Source organism: Epinephelus fuscoguttatus, linkage group LG8 (assembly GCF_011397635.1).
Source record: "Epinephelus fuscoguttatus linkage group LG8, E.fuscoguttatus.final_Chr_v1".
Lineage (NCBI taxonomy): Eukaryota > Metazoa > Chordata > Actinopteri > Perciformes > Serranidae > Epinephelus > Epinephelus fuscoguttatus.
The window spans coordinates 14,011,554-14,036,792 of NC_064759.1; the positions used below are offsets into that span (position 1 = coordinate 14,011,554).

Genomic DNA, 25,239 nt, shown 5'->3' on the forward strand with positions numbered 1-25,239 from the left:
CGCGTGAGTAGTGGGTTAACGGCGGGCGCACGCTCCGCATCCTCACTTCGCTCAGACGTCATTACGCATTCAAGTAGGACTCTGTTAATTAAAAATAACCAACAGGCCCCGGTTTGAGGGGGTTTAACGATTTAAAAAATGTCGGTGTGTTGTTATGGCGACTTGAAAGCACGTTAACAACCGTTAATCCGTGTTGTATAATGTGAGGACACGGGGGGCAGCCTGGCGCGTGGCCCAGTGTTGGGTCGGTTTGCAAAGTTTGCTAACTAGCAGCAGATTATGTCACATTATCACTGTGAGTACACAACTACAGCCCGCAGATACAACACCGCCGGTTACAGGCAGGAATACTCCATTTTGGATTATATATTATTAATAACAGTGATTTGTTCCAGTGTGGGACCCCTCCTGCTGCCTCCATTGTTGTCGTCACTTAGCTTTCCCACTATTTCCAAGCTACATGAACACCACAGTGGATAATGGTCCAATAAATCTAGCTATGGTTTCTGCTCCAGTCACTAGCAGGAATACTTTTGTTTGTTTATACCAACCATGAGCACCCATTCATGCTCAAATTAATGCAAATCTATGACATGATAATAAGAAAATATGGGTGCACGTGTTGTCAAACATCATGTTAATCATTGAATTAAGTCCTAACAGTAGTGCTGAAACAATGAGACTATTAATCAGATAGTACAAGGGTGTCAAACTCATTTGAGTTCATATTTGATCTCAAGCGGGCCGGACCAGTTAAACCATTATAGAATAACCTCAAAATAACATTTCCTAGCTACATGAACACCACAATGAATAATGATCTAATACATTTCTGCTCCAGCCACTGGTAGTCCCCATGAAAAGGGTAGAGATACTTTGTTTGTAACCATATATGCGATTTGTTTATAGCAACCTTGAGCACCCATTCATGCTCAAATTAATGCAAATCTATGACATGATAATAGCCAAATGTGTGTGCATGTGTTGTTAAGCTTTGCATCCACTTCAAACATCATGTTAATCACTGAATGAAGTCCTGACAGTAGTGCTGAAACAATGAGACAATTAATCAAATAGCGCAGGGGTGACAAAATCATTTGAGTTCATATTTGATCTCAAGTGGGCCTGACCAGTAACACCGTTGTAGAATGAAATCAAAATGATAACAATGTTCACATTTTTCATTTTCTTTTAGTGTGAAGAAGTATAACTACACTTTTAAACATTTAACAAGTGATGAACGGTCTGAGATATCGCAAGGAAAAAGTGCAATTTCAACAATATGTCTCAGTTTTTCCCCATCCCCTCAGTCTACCACTCACTGCAATAACATTTTTCCACAGTGGAAGCTATTGAAGAAGGAGGTTAAGTTATCCACACCTCACAAACCATTTAAATATCCTCCTGCGACCATGTGTTTCCTCCTTATATGACGACATCACATTTTGGGTTTACTTGACCTTATACTTAATTCTACTTAACTTAGACGTGTTGTCCTTGTTTGTGGACACTTTTTGTGTCACTCAGTGGCAGTAAGAGCACAATACACTAATCCATGTAAAAACAAGATGGCAGCCATCTCTGCCAAGTCAGTCTGCAGCCGATCCTGACACAAAAGTGGACAAGGTCCAAAACCTGATCACATTTTCTGATTGAAACTGTAACAAGCTAAGACACTGTTAATCAGGTAGTACTCATTTGAAGACACTGGGACTTAATTGTCATATGCTGTAAAGCCCTGTGAGGCAAATTGTGATTTGTGATATTGGGCTTTATAAATAAAATTGAATTGAATTGAACTGAATTGTCGTCTCATTTGAGGACATTGGGACTTTATTATCATTGGCAATGTTTAGTTTTTTAATACTTATCGGGCCCTACTGATCCCAAATAGCTATGAGAAATAAAAAAATGCACACCAAACAAAAGTTCGGGTCTGAGGAGGATATAAAACTTCTGGCCGTACCTTAGCTGTAGGGTTTTAAGACAGAACAACATGGAGCCTATGCCGTAACCTGTGCCGTAGCCTGACGTTCACCTCCCCCAGAAATGTAACTACACGTTGCAGTGACGCAGGAAACAAAGCTATTATTTACTTCAATTTCAGAGATAAGAAACTATAAATTGTGAAGACTATAAAGCCTCCACTAAAATAGTATTTAAGTCTTGTGTGTGATTCATTCGTTAGGGATTTATACTTTGTGATTTGTCCTGGCTTCATACGAGCAGAGGAAACCTCTGCTCCTTGCTAGGCAAATTTATACAATGTAAAATGCCATAGGCTTGTGCTAATAACGTTAGCATTTTGTATTTGTTTGGAAAGCGTGTTTAGTATGACAGTTGTTTTGTCAGTGAACCTTGCGAGTTGTAACGAAGCCAAATTACATACCGTTACCTTTGTTAAATGTTGCTGTTGTCCCTGGTTTTATATGAGAAGAGATAAAGATTGCTGGCTGCTAGGCTAATTCATACAAAGTAAAATGCCATAGACTTGTGCTAATAACATTAGCGTGTTGTATTTGTGGGGCAAATGTGTCCAGTTTGTCTGTGAATGCTGCGAGTTATAGTGAAGCTGATTTGTGTACGTGTGTTTGTCGCTAATAAGCCATGTTTAAAGTGTATTTAATGTGTGTTTTGAACCAACTAAACTTTACAGCACTTCACAGAAACCCCGGCGCTGACTAGTGTTTTGGAGGTGTAACTGCAGAGTGACACAGACACAAATTCTCACAATGGCGTAGGCGATGTGTGTAGGCTACAACCCAGGGTCTGCTGAGCATAAATCCCACTTTAGCCTTCACAACTGCTTCAGTATTAGGTGTGCAAAGTCATCTAGTGGGCTGGATTGGACCCTTTGGCAGGCTGGTTCTGGCCCTCAGGCCGTATGTTTGATGCCCCTGGAATAGTGGATTGAGAGAAAATGAATAAGCAATTTTGATAACTGATCAATCATTTTAGTTTTTTATTGAGTATTTCAGCAGTTGACGATGAGGATTTGCAGCTGGTCTGTGAATTGCATTTCTTTGATTAGGAGTTTGGCCAATTTCAACAGATAATCAATCCATTAATAAATGATTAAATTGATTGTTGTTGCCCCAGACTAAAAGATACTTACTTACTATCTGTGATTGTCAGTTTAAATGACTAACTAAATAATTTATCAGGAAGGGAAGCCCTCTTAGTGATGAAAGCAATGCATCCAGGTTAAACATTATATTATCTCCCCTTAAAACCCTGACAATCTAGATCAACCAAAATCTTTTTAAGCTTTGGTATTTTAGCTTATCTCTCTCTCTAACCTGGACAGAAAATAAGTTCATCTATCATCTGTCAATGGTTACAGCTTCTACATCTACAGCTTGTTCCCAGACTAATGAGTAATTCAGTTGAAGGCAGGAATCATTACCATTTAGAGCTCAACTAAAAGAATGGCCTCATGTATACCCAGGGGCCATCTAATTGCTCTGGGCAAGGTAACTGTACTTACTCAAAAGGCACAATTGGCCTGAATCCAGTCAGAATCCAGGAGAATCAGCATGACAATATTACCCTCACACCTCCTGCCAGGTCCTTTAGAATCAGTCTGCAGACTGATTGAATCTCCACATTAATAATTCATGAGGGTCGCAGATCAGTGTCAGGGGTACTGAAGTTGACTTTCTTGTGATCTCTATCTATAACACAGATGATTGGATAACAGTGATGGAACAGATCACCGCAGACTGGCTGTCTGCCCTTGGGATGATTTTACATTTTCTCCCACGTGCAGTATATCATTTACCACAATCTCTGTGTTCTTACCTAACCACTGTAACTTGTACTTTCACTCCAACTACACTGGATTGTTTTTCAGTCAAACACAGATCCAGAGGAATGTCGAAAATGTGTGTGACTCACCCTCAGAAGAACCCCCTCAAATTGTCCAAGGCATGACCTGAGTTACAGCTGATGAACCATTTACACAGAGCATGCCACCCGCCTGAACTGACACAATATGTGCATTCAGGATTTCATAGCGTTTACGGTGATCTGCAAACTGCATATTGGACCTTTATGAAAAGAGGGATGTCAGTACAGAAGGTTGACATACTCAATACTTACCATTTACTGTTATCTATAGTTTAAGTAATACTTTTTTAGAGTTGATTCAGGTTGTCACAATACCAGAATTTTAAACTTCCATACAATGCAAGTTTAATTGACAATACTCAATACCTCTTTTAATACCATGCAAAAAGAACAAAAAGTCCTTGGTACAGAAAATAGGATAATAGGATCTTTTTTTTTTCTTTTTAGATTTTACTGAACATACACCTCCAGTAACGTGGTGGGGTCATTGCTGGGGATTGCTGTAACAGCCACAGGTTGAGGACCAGCTCATTTTCTTTACCAGTTGTCTGATCTTTGCAGCCTTGGGTTGAAAATCTGAATGTAGGTCAGCTTTTTTTATGGCTTCAGTACTTTCGATACTCTTGCCCGATACTTAATGGAGATAGTATTGTCTTAAATACATAGTATTAAAAAAAGTATTGAACCTTAGAGCTGATAATGTTCTGACAATGGCCACAACCTTGCACCCCCAGGCCAGTACATCACTCATCCAGTATTTTCATCAAACATTTTACTCTTGTTAGTGCTCCATTAATACAGCATTTAAATAGGGCTATTGATTACTATCATTATTTGTCAGCTATGGATTTTCTCAATTATCAGTTGGTCCATAGTTGTCAGAAAATCATGAAAAACACCCATTATTAAATCTTCCAGGGGTCAGTGTGACCTATTCAAATGTGTAGATGTATCCAACCAACCGTCCATATCCAAATGTATTCAGTTAGCATCATATATGACAGAGAAATCAGAAAAGATTCAAAGATTTTCAAAGCAAGAATCAATGAATATTAAACATTTTTGCTTGAAGAAATGACTTACAACATTAACTGATTGTCAAAAAAGTTGCTGAATTCATTTTTTTGTGAATTGATTAATTGACCAATTGTTTCAGCTCTATTATATACAGCTTAATGCTACACTTAACCCTAACCCTAACCCCCTAACCCTAGTGAAATATGCAGATGTCGTTAGTTTTTTTTGTAGCTGTTATCAGAGAAATCCCCCATCTCATCAGCACGGGATGGTGTGACTGAGAGATAATTACAGCAGTGCCACCATCGGGGCAATATGTCAGGCTTTGAGCTGGGATTATCTCAAATCTTACTACTCTGGTGCTAATGTGATACCTGAGTTTTAGCACTGATACCTAATTGAACATATTTCATTACCTAACTGTGAGAAATATGTAATATGTTTTTTGATTATTTCTTTTCAATTTAACGAAATAAGCTGAACAAGCAACTTTATACAAGAACTTTGCCTAAATGTAGTCTAGATTTAGCCAAAAAAAAAAAGAAAGGGGAACATAGCCTAAATTAAAATTTCCAACATGATATTTTCATGGCCTCAGAAAGTTTAATCAATATCTGTGAACCAGAAGAACCAGAGAGGTAAGGGCCAGGACACATGCTACGTCTTTTACCGCCTGGAAAACGTGAAGTTGGACGCTGGGTACCTACTCTGCCAATATTCAAGGGAGTGGAGGAAGGTTGTGCCTAATGTTGCTAAGCTACCATAACCAGCACCGTATCATAGCCTACCTACCATAAATCCCAAGTTCTGAGCTAATCTTCTATAGTATGTAGGCTATTAAAACATTGTCCATGCGACAGGTCGTACAACTCTGGGTAGTCTTGCACTAAAATGATGAGCCTCTCCTCCATAGTTATCCTAGACCCGGGGTGTCGAAACTATTTTAAATGGGGGCCACATTAAATCAGAGAATATAACTTGGGCCAGTTGCTTCTCCCTTCATAGTTAGTTATTAAAAGAAGAGTCACATACAAATGAGACAAGACACGCCTGCTCTAGACTGATATTAATGGAAGAAAGATAAGATATGTTGTCTGTGATTGGTTGTTCCTTATCACAGTACATGCTACTGCGTTCCAAAAGCTGAACTTCAGTTACCTAATGGCACTCTCACTTTTGAGCGTGCCTTTGGCATGTACATTGACAGCAATGGATTTGAGGGCAAACTTGTGATGTCATAGGGTATAAAGTCTGGATCCTGATTTTGTGGACTCACAGAATGTCTGTTTTCTTTTTATACACAAATGAACTTTATCCTGGTGTAGTGTTCTCAGTTCTGAAACAGAAAATATACCCATGATGCTCTGTACCTGTTAAAGATGGGAATATCGCGCCATTATGCCGCCATGCTGTATATAAGGTACGATCGCGTAATGGGGGGACATAGTGATCTTGCCTTTAATCCGCCACAAAACGTAGTAACTAGGGATAGACCGATATGGATTTTTTAGGGCCGATGCCGATACCGTTTTTTTTCCATCACCCTTAGCCGATGACCAATTATGGACTGCCGATTTTCTTGAGCCGATATTTGGGGCCGATACTGCTTTTGCTCCCTCAATTTACATCAAAAAAATGACACACTGATAACAAATATTACAGGTCTCAAGTTTAAAATAAGAAACATTTATTGAACAGTAAAAAATACTAAAACAAGATGGAAAGTTGAGGTAGAACAAGTAGAATATTATTATTATTATTATTATTATTATTATTATTATTATTATTATAATACATTCAAATAAAAAAAAGAGTTCAGTGCTCTTAAATCTTCCAGTAATGTCTTTATAAAATAAACAAATATTTAAGCTGAAGCATAAATAAAACAACAACTACTGTACACAGTAGGATTTGCTGCATGTGCGCTGCAGGGTCTTCCGGCAACACGGAGCTGCCCGTGGATGCCCGTCTGTAAATCATGCCAGGGAAAAATAAATCTGCGAACCCACGCCAATGCTGTTACAAGTAAAAAACTCAAATATCGGCCTGATATATTGGCCGGCCGATGTATTGGTCTATCCTTAGTAGTAACAGCGTCAAAACAATGTATAAAACAGGACATTGGCAGGATGGGTGTGACGTTTTGACAAGGTGCTATGAGTGCAACCACACTGCGGGAGATTTAAAAAGTAGCTGTTGCAGTTAGCAGCTAACTCAAAGAAGCACAGCAGCAGTAAATGTGTGCAAATTGGTAAAACAATGAGGCCTTACCCTCGAGCAGAGGATGAGATCAGCCACCATTTAAAAGGGATGGTAAGTGATTGTTATTGCCATGTTAATGCCACTGTTGTTGTTTATAAAGCACTGCTGACGCATATGTCGTGTATGTATACGTCATACTTGAGATCAACACTGTTGTGTTACATGTCACACCCATCATGCCTCTGTAGGTTGCGTGATGCTGGAATGGAGTGTATAATCACACACAATGATGCCACTGTTGTTTGGTCATGTGGAAAATGCAAAGGAGCCATAAAGAAGGAACTTTGTAGCGGCCCTATAGTGTGATCTCTGTGTAAAAGTTTTAATGTCATCTGTTACATCTTTGCCAGTTCATCATCTGTGGAGCAGCTCCAGAATTGATGACATTGCAAGTTTAATTTTGAGCTCTCTAGTGGGTTTGGGAAAGAGTTGTTTATGTTTACTCATATATTTGGACCGTCTAAGATCATAGTAATAATGTATGAATTTAAAAAATGGGCGTGGTTCCCCTTTAAATTCAGAAAGTATCTGATCAAAGAATCTGAATACGCATTCAGTGCCAGCGTTCAGTAACTGACAGGTTTTTACTTGGGGCTAGAGTGTACAAAAAGTATTGAACTTGACACCCTGTCCATACAATGCTGTTTTGTATTATAACCGAATATGAGCTACAGGAATGTTTGAGGCCATACAATAATTTAGGACTTATCTGACTGACTCCGCCTCATTCTGACTCAATTGTCTCGTGACCTTTTGTGATATCAGCATGTCTTCAATGAGCTGTTCCGTCTCTGTCTTCTCAACCTTCACACTTGAGGTACAGAAAACTCAGCTTTGACCTCTCCTATGTCTAAACTGCTCGTCTCTGAGTGTCTTTTAAAAGTTCTGGTTTGAATGAGTCATCTGTCAGCGAACAACTTAAGTATGGATGGATATGAGTAAATGGGTATTTATGCACACATAGATGGTACGTTATGAGTGACTCACTGCTACTGTCTCATGACTTATGTTCCTCTTGTCGACTCACTCTCCTATCATTCAGATAAACAAAGTATTGGGTGACTGTAAAACTCCATTATATGTTATTCATTGATGGAGGGTGAATGGGAAAGCCCTCTTGCTATGTTGGCAGTATGTTTACATTCTCAGCATATTCCTGGACTCTGTACCAGGTTCCAACATGGTTTGTTTAGGTTTTCCTTTGAGGCTTGTTCCCTTTATGTCATCTGTATTCTGAGAAACTGCATTATGAGTTTGTGAACTTGGGATCCAGGTAGAGCTGAGGAGATATCAGCAACATCTGGAGCTGTAATCCGCCAGGCTGAAGTTGGATCTGTGTTTACAATCACCACATCCTTGTAATGTATATTCATAGTGGGGAAGAGAGAGGAGACAGTGAGAGAACTTCCTTTCTCCCTCCCCTGCCAGAGGCATCCTTTATTTTTATTGGACCTTTGAAATGGTCAGAGTCTGGTCATATGATCCTGTGGGCCAATGGAAGGTGTTGTTAGGAAAGCTGTGGGGGGAAAAGAGCTTTAACACGCTGAATTCACCAGATGATCTCAACTAGAAACACTAAAAATATCCTCTTGAATCCTAAATCGCCTCCGCACGGCAGCAAAGCAAAATATAAAGAATTACTCTTTCTTTGGTTGCAAGTATTTCCTCCTGATTGTATGTTTTTGGGTGTTGGTGCACATGTGTATGCTGAGCCTAATTACACTTATTAAGAGTTTACAGTCTCATTTATGACAGAGAAATCAACATGGTCTACCTGTCTGCATTCCTCAACATGTCTGCCCTTTGAACCGTGTTCACTTGCGCCTAGAAGCTCATTTAGTTATTTGTCTTTGGTTAGATTACACTGCTTCTAATGGAGCCAGACATGCACACAAACAAGCTGTTCAGCAGACCTCATAAGATCTGGCAGGACACTCCAGGAGAAGTGAGATGTGGTGCTACTGAAGTGGAAGAGTTGGCAAAATAACTGGGAAAAATATGTCACCCTTCCCAGTCCACCACCACCTGTGCTGACGGGGAGAGAAAGACAGAGATAGAGAGAGAAGGGAGAGCCCAGCACTCGGCCAGCCGTGCTGTTGCAACAGGAAATGGGGGCCATGACTAACGTGACATGATGTGGAAAATAACCAACACGCTCAAGCATGACACCGTCTCTTGGACAGTGTCAGAGGCTACGAGTTGCAGCAATATGTGTCTTTGGGATTGGCTCAGTGAAGGGTGGTCTGTCAGTGTCAGACACCAAGAGCTGATCTGAATACATCGTATTTAAAGACCAAATTAGGGATTAAGACAAAGAAAAGGACACTGACGCAAAGAGCCAGATATCACACTTCAGTACTTTTTTGGTATGGACCAAAATGTGCCTGTATAATCAATCCAAAAAGTTTTAAAAGCCAGCGTGAAATATCCAGTCAGATTTCTGAATCTAACCTGATGCAGTCTTCTAAATCAGACTTTCTAAAATAAGTGCTTGTGCATCTGCTTGTGTTAAGACAGCATATAGGAGTTAAGCAACTTTTGTAAAGCTAAAAATTGAAAGGTAATCAATTAATTAGTCTATCGACAAACAAAAAAAATTCTCACTGATTAATTGTTCGAATCGCTTTTTAAGCAAAAATGTCGAAGATATTCTGATTTAATATCAGAATTAAATGTGAATATTTTCTTTGTTTTTCTTGTTTTTGAGATTTCGTAGAACAGTCGCTTCTTTACGGAAATAATGTGTAGATTATTAGATAATGAAAACTGCAGTGTTGCAGCTAAACTTTCATTAAAGGTCCAGTATGTGGGATTTGGGGGGATATACTGAAAGATATGGTGTATAATATTCCTAACTATGTTTTTATTAGTTTATAATCACCGGAAAATGAGAATCATTGTGTTTTCTTAACTTAGAATCTACATACATAGTGGGTCATCTTCCGCAGAGTCCACCATGTTGTTTCTACAGTAGCCAAGAAGGGACAAACCAAATGCTGGCTCTAGATAGGGCCATTTGTGTTATGCGTTTTCACTTTGGCCACTGTAGTTTTCTGACATGCTTGGGACATTTTAATTTCATTTCATTTATTTTATATGTAAAGACAATGTACATTATTCAACATTTCTGTAAATGTGCCAGTGTTAACCAGATGGCTAATTTTATTTTTTTATAGCTATTTTTGAGGGTTTTTTGCCTTTAGTTGATAAGACAGCTGTTACCATGAAGGGAGGAAAGAGAGGGGGGACTACACACAGCAAAGGGCTGTAGGTGGCTAGGACAAAGCCCTTGTACATGGGCTGCCCGCTTCACCAGGTGAGCCAATGGGTGCCCCCTCTAGCTGGCTAATTTTCAACTGCAGTCCATTGGCAAGATGTTTTGAATCCAATATTCGGGAGAAGTTTCAGTCAGTTGCAGTCTGCAACCTCACCACTAGATGCCACTAAATCCTTGACACTGGACCTTTAAGTCACCTTTTATCCAATCAAATTTCTGAATCTGACCTGATCTATTCTTTGATCAGACTTTCTGAAATAAGTTCTGGTGCGTGTATTAAAACAGCATTTCACATTTAGCAACTTTTGTAAAGCTAACAATGAAAAGGTAATTAATTATTTAGTCCATTAACAAACAAACACACAAAAAAATCAAATTAATTAATTGTTCGAGTCACTTTTTAAGCAAAAATGAGATTCTCTGATCCTTTATCAAAATTGAATGGGAATATTTGCTTTTTGTGGAGAGGACAAACTTTATTATATAAATAATGTGTTGATTATTAGATCATGAAAATGATTGCAGTGTTGCAGCCCTTAACATGGCGCCCACTCCACCAGGTGAGCCAATGGGCGCCCCCAGCTGGCTAATTTTCAACTGCAGTCCTTTGGCGAGATGTTTTGAAACCAATACACGGGAGAAGTTTTGGTTGGTTGTAATCTGCAGTCTCACCACTAGATGCCACTAAATCCTCCATACTGGACCTTTAAATCACCTTTTAGGCAAAAAAGGTACTCTGGGTACTATGTTAGTGTTAAATGCAAATATTTTTTAGTCATACATGGTAGTAAACTGAATACTTTGGAGTTTTGGACTGTTGGTCTGAAGAAACAACCAATGTGAAGAAATCGCCTTCTGGTACAGGGAGTTTTTGATGTACATTTTTTAAAATGATGATTATTTATTTATCATTCTTGTGAATCTAATGCATGAGGCGCACTGTTACTTTGTTCAGAAGTCCTTGTCAAAACTGGGTTACCACACTGCTTCTTCTCTTTAGGCAAATCTATATTAGCTCTTTACACCCAAGTCTAATTTCAGCTGTATATTTTAAAGATAGCCAAGGGAGGGAGAGCATTACACATGACTTTGGCTCTGCGCGCCAAAGAGGGAATCCTTCTTGATTACTGGCAGGGAGCAGCAGGGCGGGGACGCCAGTGGAAGTGAAGCGGTTACAGGGCTTTGGCATTTACAGCTGCAGTGGGTGGGGAGGGGAGTTACTGTAGATCTGCAAGGGGACTTCAGAGATGGAGTATGTGGGGGCGCCCCCGCTGCTCTGCACATATGGATGAATCATGACTCACATCTCTGAGACCTGACTTTCTCCCTCACCGCCACCCCTTTTTACTCTCTTTCTCCGCCACTCCCTGAATGTAGCAGCAGAAATATTCATCTCTGTACTCTCTGAATGAAAAAAAAACTGCTCTTGTTGCAGCTGCTCTCAACTGTTTAGCAAAGTGCTGGTGTTGAAAGCATGAAACTCAGTTGTTGGTCTGATTTCTCCACCCTCACGTGGGCCTCCTGAGCTGAGCTCCCTGCATGCTGCTTGTGCTCTGTTATATTCATTAGGAAAAACCTACAGGCAGGCCTCCAATGAGAGGGAAACATTGGTGCCATCATCTAATTCTCTTAATTACATGGTCGCAAACATTCCCAATCACAGATGTCTTCCCCTACACACAGCCAGGCCTGTATAGCTGCTGTGTTTAAAGCAAGCCCCTATAGATTGTTTGTGCATTCACATTTTAGGTGGAACTTTTTTTTTAGGGTGTGTACTCTGCTTCTGGAACATGTGTATCTTGGGTCTTGAGACTTTGATTTCACAACCTAATAAACTCATAAAGGTGGTGCTGACTTCTTGTGTGTCCTGTGTTGCAGGATGCTGTCGGAGCTGAGCGAGTGGTTCTGGCAGGAGCGGCTGTGGTTTCCAGAGGGCCTGGGCTGGGCCGACCTGGAGGATCGGGATGGACGAGTATACGCCAAAGCCCATGACTTGTGGGTGGCGCTGCCCATCGCCCTCGTTTTCCTCATTATCCGTCAGATCTTTGAAAGGTCAGTCCATTTTTCACGCTGTCTCACTCCATATCTGTGCCTCTCATCTCCGTCTTTGGTCGTTAATTCAAACATTAGCTTCCACTATATTTACCCTTTTTTTTTGTGTCCTTCTGTCCAGTCTAACTCTCGTCTTCTTCCCTCGACTGACTCTCCTTTAGATTGCCCATCAGTTATCTCATCCTCATCATCCTCTGACCCACAATTACATTATTTAACTCCAGCATGCAGTTTATATCTCTTGCTTTATATCTCAGCAATTATTTAATACTCCCACTGCTGTTTCCTGCTATATACAGGGTTTCTATGGTCATGTCATTTCCCGGAAAAGTTATCAAATTAGAAAAACTGTTTTCCAGGCCTGGAAATGGTTTGAAATTAACAGAATGTTTTGGGAAAAGTTTGAAACATATTTATTGTTTTGGCTATTGTTAGATCCCCAAAACCTGTCTGACGTTAAGCGAAACATGTTCCTTGTATTACTAATTTAAACTCTTGTGACTGTTAAAACATCACTAGTATCACATGATACACATAGACCAGAGTGACATCACGTCATCACTAAGGCAGAAACACCAAAATACGGCCAGAAAGATGTCTGGTAGCGGGTTAACCAAGGCTTTCACACTGAGATTTGAGGCTCATACAATTTGTGAATATTCACTGTCAGTGTGGTAAATAGCGAAATGATGCTGGTGTCAGTTACTGCTGATGGATAGCTAACGCATCCTGAAAAAGACTCATACAGTAAAGCAGCATCAGGCTGTCCTCTCCAACTAAATCTCAGCCCAGATCAAACCGCTCAGCTATTAACAGTTGGGCTGTTTACAGTCAACAAGCCACACAATACCTCTTTACAGTTGTCTTGCAAAGTACCCGTATGCGCCGGTCTGGTCTATTAGCATATTGGCGGCAGGAATGTCTAATGAGCTGGCATATTTAGCAAGCACGAGCAGTTATACTATTCGCAAATGCCTGGGAAGTGCATGTTTAATAATGTATGGCTTGTACACATAGGCCTCTCCAGTTATACTACATAAAGAAAGTACTGAAAATGGGGTAAAATATTATGGAAAAGTTGGGGAAAAGTTTTGATAATTCATTGGTAAAAATGAATGGGAATGCTGTATGTATGAGGTAAAGCTCCAAGTGACTCATATTGTTTGTCACACGAGCACAGTGTTCCTGTTTCCAGCAGCTAATCTTTTGGAGATCACACATCGTCACATCGTTACAAAGTCCACATGTGTTTTATTGCTGATGCAAAACTGCTCTCTTCCTCAGTATTGGTTTTATTCCTAACTCCCATCCAGTCATACGGTCATAAATTATAATGTGGGCAAACAGGATACTTGATGAATAAGACAAGACAAACAAACAGTGCCAATGACAGTGTTATTCCATTTACATACATAAAAATGAATGATGCTTGTTGCTCTGTGGGTTACCACACCACACATGGCAGTGAGACTGTCATGGGGCAAAGTAACTTTGGTATTAAACACTCTCCTCTTGTTATCCTGACTTTAATCATCTTAACCTTGAATGATTTAAATTGCTTTTTATGTGTGTTACTTATAAGTGTCCTTTACCTCAAATTGGAGTTAATAGTTTTCGCAAAGTAAGAGTTTCATAGCCTGTTTTCAACTGCAGAAACTTTCTCTAGGAATTAGGAAACTTCTGAGGAGCTCATTTAAACCGCAGGCACCAGGTTCAAAATTAAGTTCTGGGTAAGGTTGCAACTGTGTGATAACTAAAACTGTGTTTCCTAATGTGTGATAACAGTCACAGTATACAATACTACACAATTGTTGTTACTTTTATTATCAGTTATAATTACCCTTACAGTAATGAAAAGAAAGGGATTTGTTTTTTTGTAGAAAAATACTTTAGTATAAGTAAAAAATTAAAAACATTTTTTAATGGAGGTATGCGTAAAATTGATATAAATAAAGTAAAGGTGAGAGTCTTCCCTGCAGTTGCATTTTTTCCCCAATATCATAGATAAGTCAAATGTGAACAGTATGATTGGTGTTCATTTTCATATCATGGTATATCTTAGAATCTACCTACTGCTGCAATCCTAGTGCTGGGGACATTTACCCCCCAAAGAGTTCCTGATCGAGGGTAGTACTTTCTTAAAGTACAGGAACTTTGGGGGTTAGGGTTCGCAGAGATGACTGATGCAAACTGGTCACACACAGACATGCACACTACATTAGCTTGTGTACCGCTTCATTCATAAAACAATGAAGAACCCTAGAACCCTCTTTGTTTGATAACATTACAAGTAAAGTGGGCCGCCCAGTGGCTCACTTGGTAGAGTGGGTGTCCCAGGTACAAAGGCCAAGTCCTTGCCACAGCGTATGCGTATGATTCCAGACTGTAGCCCTTTGCTGGACACCATCCCCCTGCCCTCCCACCCACTCACGCCACCAGCTGTCCCAATAAACAAAGGCAAAAATGCCAAAAAACAATCTTAAATAAAACAAACATAACAAGTAAAGTAAGGTTTTTCTGTCAACTTCTCAACTAATTTAAAAAAAGACAGAGAGAAAGGGATCGACCATTGAGCACGGGCAAACGAGCAGAGAAAAGGAGACAGCGCTGCAATGCTGTGGGAAAGATGCTATTTTCTGATTGTTTCGTGGTGGATAGCTTTTTCATGTCAATGACTCCTAAATTAATACACATTAGGTCATGGTACCCCATTTGATAAGAGTTCGCTTCAGAGACCTCCATCTAAAAAGATTTTGTTTGTTAGATTAGGACCAGAGAACTAAAGTTGTCAACTACAGTTGAGGAGATAACCATAGAGGGTCACTCTTATTACTCCTAGGGTGCTTTTCAATATGCTAACGTGACCCCTTGCTTGCGTCTCTTCCATGCGTCTTAGCTTCTTCCAAGCAAGAATGTTAGAGAGAGACGTGACAAAGAGAAGTGTAGGATACTCCTGCATTTCCGCACTCTAAGCTCCTCTAGAAACCTCCTCTCTCCTTGCTCCTCATCTCCTTTGGGGTATGTCATTATTGAGGTGTGTTTAAGGGATTGAAAGATCCTTCAAAACTGGGGAGAGGAATCGATTTCCAGGTCGTGAGAGAAGAGAGGATACTTGGAGGCGTGGGTTTGCATCATGAAAAGTGCCCTTTCTCACAATTGGCTCACTTCTATAGTGACTTAAATAGTGAAAATAAACTATTCCCCATTTTTTGGGGACCCCTTTGAAGCTCCATCAGGGACCTGTGGGTGTGTGCGGACCCCTGGCTGAGAACTGCTGCTTTAAAGGACAAAGAAATAACTGTCAAACACTCAACAGATGATTTACTGTGGAGACAGACATGTGTAGTTCATCCTCCTGTGTTTCATTCGTTTAACCCAACTTTCACTTTTAGATGGAACAAGCGGGCACACTGAACTGAAGTCTGCAGAGTGTGTTCACACCTGCGACCACCAGCAGCCGTCGTCCCGTCATGTAACTTTTTTTATATATATGTCAGCAGAATAATTTGCCTAATCTTCACAGGTCTTTGGACTGCAGTGGAAATGCAGATAGCAATGGACTGAAGGAACCTTTGAGTTCCTGGGACTATATGTCCTGGGAAGTTATGATTGCACCCTGCACTGTCTTTACCTTCTCTACATTTCATCTCCTTTTAATCTCCACAACCTCTCTGTGATTGCAGGATGGTGGCTACGCCTCTGGCCTCTCTGCTTGGGGTGAAAGAGACAGTGCGGCTCAAGGTCCCTCACAACCCCACACTGGAGTCCTACTACTGTAACATTACCAAAAACCCCAAACAGGTACATGTTCATACACACACTTGCACACACTTCAGAAAGACAGAGCAGTGTGTTTCCGTGTGTGTTGTCAGGAAATCAAATACTTCAATCTGACCTCTTTGTGCTCTTCCCAGACTTCAATAGCGAGTCTTTGCAAGCAGACTGGCTTTTCAGAAAGACAAGTGCAGCGATGGTTCAGGAGGCGAAGGAACCAGGACAGGCCGAGTTTGCTCAAAAAGTTTCGAGAGGCCAGGTAAACACACACACACACACACTCACACACACTTTTAAACATACACGGTATGCACACATGTCTATAGAGCTATGGAGCAGGTTGAAACAGCTGCCAACGCTTGCGTTCCTCCGGCTATATGAGCACATTTCTGAGGGCAAAAGTAGCCCTCTATTTTTAACGTGCACTCATTACAATGCCACACTGCTGCTGCCATGCCTGTAGCCCCGACTCTTCTCACACACACAAATCCAGCCATCCATACTCATTAGTACAGGGCCTCAACAACAGGGGACTCTGTCACCACCGTTGGTTATTCTTATATGTGAGCATTAAGTGAGTTAAAACAACAGCATGATCACCTGATAATACGAGGCCACTGAAACTAGTGACTAGTGTCAGCTGTCAGGTTTCACACGGCAGCAACAGATGACACGACAGATAACCATATCTGTAAGAGTGCCATAAACAGTAGCAGATAGCGTGATGCTGTTAGCATCATTAGGACTGACACACAGGCAAACCTTTAGATATGCATGTCGTCAAACACTTCCATAGATGATCTGCTAATGCTGTACTCCACCTCATGTGTTCAATGTGTAACTTCACTGTAGTGACTTGACTGTCGTTACCATCACCTTCATTGCCATGGTCATTGTTCATGTATGTCAACAGAGCTATAAAAACTTTTTTATGTGACTTAAAGGGTCAGTTCACCAAAATTATAAGAAGACGCAGATCTTATTGTGAGCAGTTTTCACTGAAACAGAAGAAATGTCCGTCCCAGTCTTTGGAAACAGCAGATGCCGGAAAAACAATCTTACCACAAGGTCCACTTCTGAGCACTTTAGTATTTTAAAAGTTAGTTTTACCCTTCCCCTAGATCTGTCTTAAAACAATAGTCAAGAGTCATTTAAGGCCCATGAGATTGCTGTAATCATTTTTCCTGTTTATACTGGACAATAAAAGATTCAGGGATGTGTCTGTTTACATACAGGCACTAAAACAGCATAGTGGTTGTGCACATCCAAAAACTGTTTCAGGCAGGTGCTGGACTAATAAAAGATGGCAATAAAAATATGAAGAAAGATCTGAAGAGGAGCATTAGCTTGAGACATCACCTGTGGATGTGCTAATAAACTGCTTTAAAGGCAGTATGCAGACCTCTCTTTGTGTTATTTATTACATACAGACACCTGACTTTTGTTTTAATGTGTTTTTTAATTTTAGTTTCAGCAAATTATATAATCCTATTCACAGTTTTGCCCACTGTACGGACATACATCCATTCCCATCCTTGTGAAAACAATATCTCAAGTTCCCCTCGAGAAAATTTCTTTAAATTTGGCACAAACGTCCACTTGGACTCAACAATCGACAGATTAGTTTTTGGTGGTCATAGGTCAAATCTCAAGGCCACTGTTACCTTGTCCGTCTCATTCTTGTGAGCGTGATATGTCAAGAACATTTTGAGTGAATTTCTTTAAATTTGGCACAAACGTCCACTTGGACTGAAGAATTAACTGATAAGAATTTTTGTGGTCGAAGGTCAAAAATCAAGGTTAAGGTCAGTGTGACCTCACAAACCATGTTTCCGTCCATAACTCGAGAATCTATACACTAATTATGACAAAACTTCACACAGATGTCTAATGGGATAAAATAATGACTTGATTAAATTTTATATCCAAAAAGGTCAAAGGTCAACTTCACTGTGACATCACAATGAATTCCCTCCTTGGAAATGACTTCATGTGCTCCCGTGCTGACTTTTATTTTAAGACAGACTTTGGTAAAAGTGAATCTCCCCTTTAAACGTGTCTCATTAGTCCTTAAAGTGCTCAGAAACACCTCCAACATCTACATTTCCACGCAGCAGCGCAACTCCATCAGCTGAGATTGTTTTTGTCACCCTATAAAAAGTGTCAGCAGTGTGTCCTGTGTTATCCACGTTAACGGTGACACTGTTGCAGAGGAATTTTGTGAAATGAAATGAAATTCGGCTTCTTCATTGTGTTGTGATGGAGGCAGAATTATTCAAAACCTGAGCAAAACTATCTGCATAACTAAAATATAAGGTGTTTGTCATTTTGGTGAAGTGACCCTTTAATCTGTGAGAGTTTAGACTTGTGTGTGTGTGTGTCTGCGTTTGTTGTATATATAAGTGTGTGTGGATGATGATGTTTAAGCAGATTGATGTCCTGACATATGTGCAGACGTGCATGTGACTGCATGTTTGTCACTCCCTGGTCATGGTGTGTCTTTCGCTGTGTGTGTTACGGCATTTCTCCTCTGAATCAGTCTGTTGTTTGCCGGGCGCACAACAGGCTTTCTGTTTCTCGCCCTTATTTTCCCCCACTGGTGTTGTGTCCTCACACTCACACTGTCTCCTCTTTCTCCGTGTCCACCTTTCTGTGCTTGTCTTTCTCCGTCTTTTTGTCTTCCTGCTCCTGTGGGGGGTCTTCTCTGTACACCTGTACGAGAGGCAGTAGTGGGAAAAGGCCCCTCGCTGTCTCTGTTACGGGATATTAACAGGGAGGAAACTCTCTGACAGACAGCTTTCATTGTGTGACAGCACGTGCTTGGCTGTATGTGTGTCCTGATTTGACATTCTCAGCGTAGTTCACCAGATTTTTCCAGGCTGTTCACTCAGCCCGGCATTTCTTTCCAACTTGGCACTCTTGTGTGTTTGTGACTGTGACTGAGAGTTTGTGTGTGTGTGATGTGTTTATGTGTCTGCTGGTTGAAAATGTGTATATTGTCTTTTCCCCAATGACTGAGTAGAAAGTGTGTTTGTATGTGTGTGTGTTCTCTTTCAGTTGGAGATTTACCTTTTACCTTCTTGCTTTCATTGCTGGCCTGGCCGCCCTCATCGATGTGAGTACCGCCATGTTAACCTCGACCCTTCCTCCTCCTCCTCCTCTCGTCTCTTAATGTTCACATGCTCATCTGTCACCTGCCCCTCCATCGTAACGTGACGGGTTCATCGGTAGTCTGTCTTTTTTTGCTGTGATAACTTCACCTCTCCCACTGTCAGAGGGGCAGCGTTGACTCATTGCCATGCTGAGTCAGTTGATATAAATACACCTGCCGAGCTCTGCTGTCTCATTCACATCCCATCTCTCCTTCCAGAAACCTTGGCTGTATGACCTGAAGGAGATGTGGCAAGGTTTCCCTGTGCTGGTAAGTCTCTGGGTGTCTCTTTACACTCAGTGCACAAGGGTTTCTGCAGACAAGTCTTACAAGCACTGAATGTTTTTCTATCATCTAGCTTCCCATAAGTATTAAAGTCCAAGCATTCCAATTTTTGTTTGAAGTGCACATGTTTTAGTGTCAAAATTTTCCCAAGTACTACTAAAACATTTATCCTCATGACCTGACGTAGCTTTCTGCATGATGACGTTGCTACATGTAAACCCCCCCAGCCCGCCTCATGTGCCTCTTCACGACTGAGCCAAGGCTTCTTTGAGAATTGTGTGTTATCAATCTTCCAAATCAGCTATATTCCTAAGTAATGTACTGCTGCGAACGTCACGATAATTTGGATCCAAAAATCACACCGATCGAGGCGGAGGTAGACCACCATCTCCTGCGTTCTGCAAGTAAAATCCCAATTTTCGTCAAAGGACTGGTGGCTTTGAAGATAGCGATATAACAGCTTCCTTCCCCCGTCTCCTTCTCTAAACTGGCTGCGTGCCATCTGCCGTCTACTGTAGGTAATACACTGACTATAGATGAGTACCTCCTGCAACCACACTTCAAAAAATCCCATTTCAGTTCTTACGATAATTATTATCAGTGCTCTAACCCAGTGGTTCCCAACTGGTGGGTCACGGTCCAAAAGTGGATCACGGGTCCATTCTGAATGGGCCGCGAGTGAAAACAAACTTGTCAAGTTTGTACAAAACACACTTTATTTTTAGGTGCAGTAGGTTTCCAGCACAGTGCTATTATTTTGAAGTGCCATTTCCCGCTGTAGAGTGAGTGATCAACAGACAGCTACTTGACAGAGACAGCAAACTAGCTTGACGACATGGCCAAACACAAGTATGACCCCGAACATATTCAACTGTGTGGACCTTGAACTAATGACTAAGAAGAAATCTGGACCCTGTGGCTGGACCAGTTGGGAACCACTGCTCTAACCTAGGTCACTGCTTTTTGTTTATGGCTGAGTAAGCGTTTCCATTTGAAAAACCTAGAAAATAACACAGATGGAGATTAAAACGTGTTCTTCAATGAATATTTTCTCTTGCCTACTGAATGTTTTCTGCACGTGATTGTTACGCATCTTAGAATTCCAAGTGAGGCTGGTGCAACAGTTGATTGCGCTGTTGAATCCTTTTTTATGGAGTAAGCACCATCAGACCTGTAGCAAGCAAACACTGTTGCTACTGACAGCCACATTAGCTGGGAAGCTCATTGACCTCTAACTGGAAAGTGTCAGTTTGTTAATCCATCCATCAATTTTCTGTCACTGAGTCCAGCTGATGTTAACTGATTGCTTAAATTACTTGGACTTATTGCTCCATACAGCGGGGAAATTCTGACAAAATGTGATATAAATGTCACTAAGTTCATGGACTTAAAAACTAATTATAGGCCTCAGTGTTGTGTCCTGTTATTCTTTGACCGGTATGACCGTGACAAGGGTATTAAAATTCTGTGTGGTATTAAAAAGTCTTAATTTCCACTTGTTGAACACTGCAGGAACCCTGATACACAAATCATAGTACACCATTCTAACACAGAGTTCTCAATACAGCTTAATGCATTTATAAGAATCATCATCTAAAAAGTTTTCAAGCTAAAATTCTGTTGATCAATAAAATATGTTTGGGTTTTGGACTCTAAGCCAAAGCAAACAAGCTATTTGAAAGTGTCAACCTGTGCTCTAAACATTTATAATGGATATTTTCTGACATTTTATAAACCAAACAATTCATGATTCATCAAGAGAATGATAACATGAATCAGTGATAGTGATGATTATGTTTAGTTGCAGCCCTTGTTTCCAGTATAGATTTTCTCACATTGATGTGTGCTTCCTCTCCTTCAGACTCTCCTTCCATCTCAGTATTGGTACTACATGATTGAGTTGGGTTTCTACGGCTCTCTGCTCTTCAGTGTGGCCTCTGACGTCAAACGCAAAGTGAGTGAATTCATCTCTCCTCAGTTCAGGCGGTATAAAACAATAAGACGTACGAGGGAGCAGAATGAAAAGATGACTGTGAACGGAAAACAAATATAATGCACACACACAGTAGTTTGTTTTGCACTTTTATATGGCTATGATGTCATTGTTGCCTGAACGCGAGAGGAAGACAAAGTCTGTTGTTACTATCTGATCTGTTAAACATCTGGCGTGGACTGTGGGCTGGACATTAGACTGTTGTTACACGTGTGTGTGTGCAGAGCAGGAAGTCCTGCCAAAGTGGGACAGTGTGTTCCTTCAACACATTATTCTAACCTAGATTGCTTTTCAGCTCACAAACACAAACACACCCACTAAAAGCATGCGACACGTAAATATATTTCATACATGTTCCTTTCTCAGTGTAACTCCTGTCTTCTTTTCTTTAGGACTTCAAGGAGCAGATCGTCCACCATGTGGCGACCATCCTCCTCATCAGCTTCTCCTGGTGTGTTAACTACATCCGAGCTGGAACTCTAATCATGCTGGTCCACGACTCCTCCGATTACCTCCTTGAGGTGAATGCCATTCATACATTACAAATTTTTGATCAGCACACTTTGGCATGCAAACATTTGATCTGGGCCAGTATTAATAATCACCACAACATCACCCAGCAAAAAGAAAAATGCCGACTGTTTACATGCTACGTCCCCACTCAGTTTAAGATGTGATTCAGTGAGTGCTCTCAAACTTATATACATTGATGGCAACACACTGAGGACACACTGCCCCCTTGTGGAGGAAACACTTTGGCCATGTTCAGTTGAACAGAGGCAAACCAACCATTTTCATTATTCAAAGTGGGGCCAGGCAGTATGGCTCATGAATAACATCTTGATATTTTTAGGCTATGCTGTGTTATATGACATATATATATCTAGATATGTTTATAGTCTCTCCAAAATAACATATATTATTTTATTGACAGACGATGTTTAATACATCATTTTGATTGAACCCTTTGATGCGTATGATTATACCAGTGTAAACTAATCTGACTTTACACAGATTGTATATGACAATTTAGAAGTCTTTAATTTTAAAATTCCACATCAGAACGTCCTCATACTGAGTGGCACTTGATTGGTCATTATGGATGTATTCCTTACTGTAAAGTTTGACTAATTATTTACACAATTTTTAAAAAAAAAAATCACCTGCAACATTACCATTTGTATGTCAGTTACTCACCCCATGCTACGTTGAATTCTTGAAGAAAACTTTGTTTTTCTCAGATGTCACATTCATTATGAATTGAAGTAAACATGGACAATGTTTAACAACAACAAAACTATCTAGAAACACATATTTTACAAATTCTCATACAGCTCATGCAGTATAATCAAGTCTCATTCATCCAGCTGTGTGCTCAATGCTTCCCAAACTCGTGTATTTTGGCTAAAACGTTATGATTTAAAACTATTTTGCCAATGAGTAGAGCGCTCTGAGCGTGCCTGAGGGGTATTCCAGAAAGCGGGTTATGTGAAAACTCAGAGTAAGTTAACCCTGAGATGAGGGAAACTCTGAGTTATCTGTTCCAGAAAGAGAGGTAACTGAAACTCTGAGTCAGTCACCATGGTAACAGACTCTGTGAACCTAACCTGCTCGCTGACAGGTTTTCTTCAATAAACCCTGAGTTTTTCTCTGTCTCCTCCCTCTTACACGCTGTTTCATTTCCTCATTCATTCAGTCCGTGTCAAAGCTTGTATCAAAGCGCATTAATTATCAGAGATTTACCGTCTGTCACAGTCTAAATCCTGCTGGATATTAATTTGTTACTCAGGACTGTCTTAAGTTACTGAATTTATGCACATCAATCATTTCTTTGGACATCAGTTTTTGTCTTAACATTCAAATATTACACAGCGAGAATTCACCCTCCGCTCAGAATCAAACCTCTGTCCTTTTTATATGTAGGCCTATTATTTTTTATAACACTGTGCACAAGGATCAGACTGTCAGTCTGTTAGAGCAGCTCCGAAATGTTTATTGCACATGATGTGTAGGTCTAATTATTTAAATTTTAAAAAACCAGTATGAAGCTTTAGACACGTAGTATCAATGACTAATGATCTCTATCACTGATGTCACTGGTCGCACTGATGGAACATAATTCCTATAGCCTAATATTGGGGATTATGTGTTAATATTTCTGAGTGAGCAATGGTGCAGCATTTCACTGTCTTTAAATTTACTACATTTGTAGCTGAAATAAAATCACTGAATGCTGTTGAGTCAAGATACAAATAGATGTCCAACATTTTAAAATCTACTGTATTTTAACCTCAACGTCTTTTCAGGTGCAAATCACCAAACATATTATTACTGGGTCAGACTGTGAGTTTACAGTCATGTCTTTATGTCTTTGATCTATAGCCTAGACTATATGTTTTAAATCTTCCTATTTTTCAGTTGTTGCCTCCTGTGTTTTTTCCCATCAGATTAAATCTGAACAAATATATTTTTATATATTATTAATATAATGTAATGTATCTACAGCCTGATACACAGTCAGATTCCACCACTTTATCTTCATTAAGGAAATGTAAGTCTGATAAATGATGACTAAACGGACAACACTGAATCAAACTTTTTTATTAACTTTATGGTTAACTTATTGACACTTTCCTCGCTCTGACTCAGGCTCTTCTTTTAAAGATAAACGTGCACTGTCTGCTACACATGCATTAATATCTCTGCATCAACTGGATGGTCTGTCTTTTATTTACCTGTTGCCATGGTGAATCGTGGAGTCGGAGCTCCATTGATGATGGCTTTTTATTGTCGGTTTAACTCAGAGTGAACATACTCAGAGTTTCCCATCTCAGAGTAAGTCAACTCAGAGTTCAGGGATAGACTCAGAGTTTGTTGAACCTCCTACCTGGAATACCCCTCTGATCCCGCACGTACATATGAGCTCCACTTGAGCAGAGTTTAAATGCACACACTTTCTCAGGCATATTACTCTGCCACGCTGTTTATGCTGACATGTTTTAAATTTTAATGTTTTAGCAAAAATGCATATGTTTGGGAAGTATCGAGCGTACAACGGGACATAGATTATACTACATGAGTTTTATGAGAGTTTGCAAACAGATGTTTTGATATAGTTTTGTTGTTGTTAAAATACGTTCTCTGTTTACTTCAACTTAAGAAGAATTTGTTGCATTTTCTTCATGAATTCGAGTAATTGATATGCAAAAGGTCATTTTGCAGGTGAAGTGCTACTTTAAATTCAATTTTTCTCTGAAATGCAGTTTGCAGGCTTTTTCCCATTAAATTTTCATGCATTTAAATCAGCATTTAATATTTACTTATTTTGTTTTATTTTTATATATTTATTGCTGACAGACTGACCGACTGCCTGACTTAATGAATGAATGTTAAATGGCACATTCATCAGAAGGCTGCATTTATTTTGCAGTCTATTCTTACGCGTTTTTACCATAAGGCCCTGTATATACATTTTCAGCAAAAAAACAAAACGTGGGGACAAGTTTGACCATCTTTTCTGTACTTGACTGCAGTGTTCTGCACCAGGTGGCGTTTATCTGATGGAAGAGATGCGTGGTG

General features: G+C 40.1%; 1 protein-coding gene across 2 annotated transcripts in view; it reads left to right on the forward strand.

Moving 5' to 3' along the window:
• LOC125893374 (ceramide synthase 2-like) overlaps positions 1-25,239 on the forward strand; it is a 32,120-nt gene that overhangs the window by 565 nt on the left and 6,316 nt on the right. The window contains exons 1-8 of one of the 2 annotated variants that reach the window (XM_049584002.1): positions 7,898-7,945; positions 12,284-12,457; positions 16,141-16,258; positions 16,372-16,490; positions 19,289-19,346; positions 19,602-19,652; positions 21,529-21,621; positions 22,053-22,181. In XM_049584002.1, coding sequence (XP_049439959.1) covers positions 12,285-12,457; positions 16,141-16,258; positions 16,372-16,490; positions 19,289-19,346; positions 19,602-19,652; positions 21,529-21,621; positions 22,053-22,181 — 741 coding nt within the window. In that variant the 5' untranslated portion in view covers positions 7,898-7,945; position 12,284. Of the gene's footprint in view, positions 1-7,897; positions 7,946-12,283; positions 12,458-16,140; positions 16,259-16,371; positions 16,491-19,288; positions 19,347-19,601; positions 19,653-21,528; positions 21,622-22,052; positions 22,182-25,239 lie in introns of those variants that run through there. The other variant, XM_049584001.1, reaches the window with a different exon arrangement.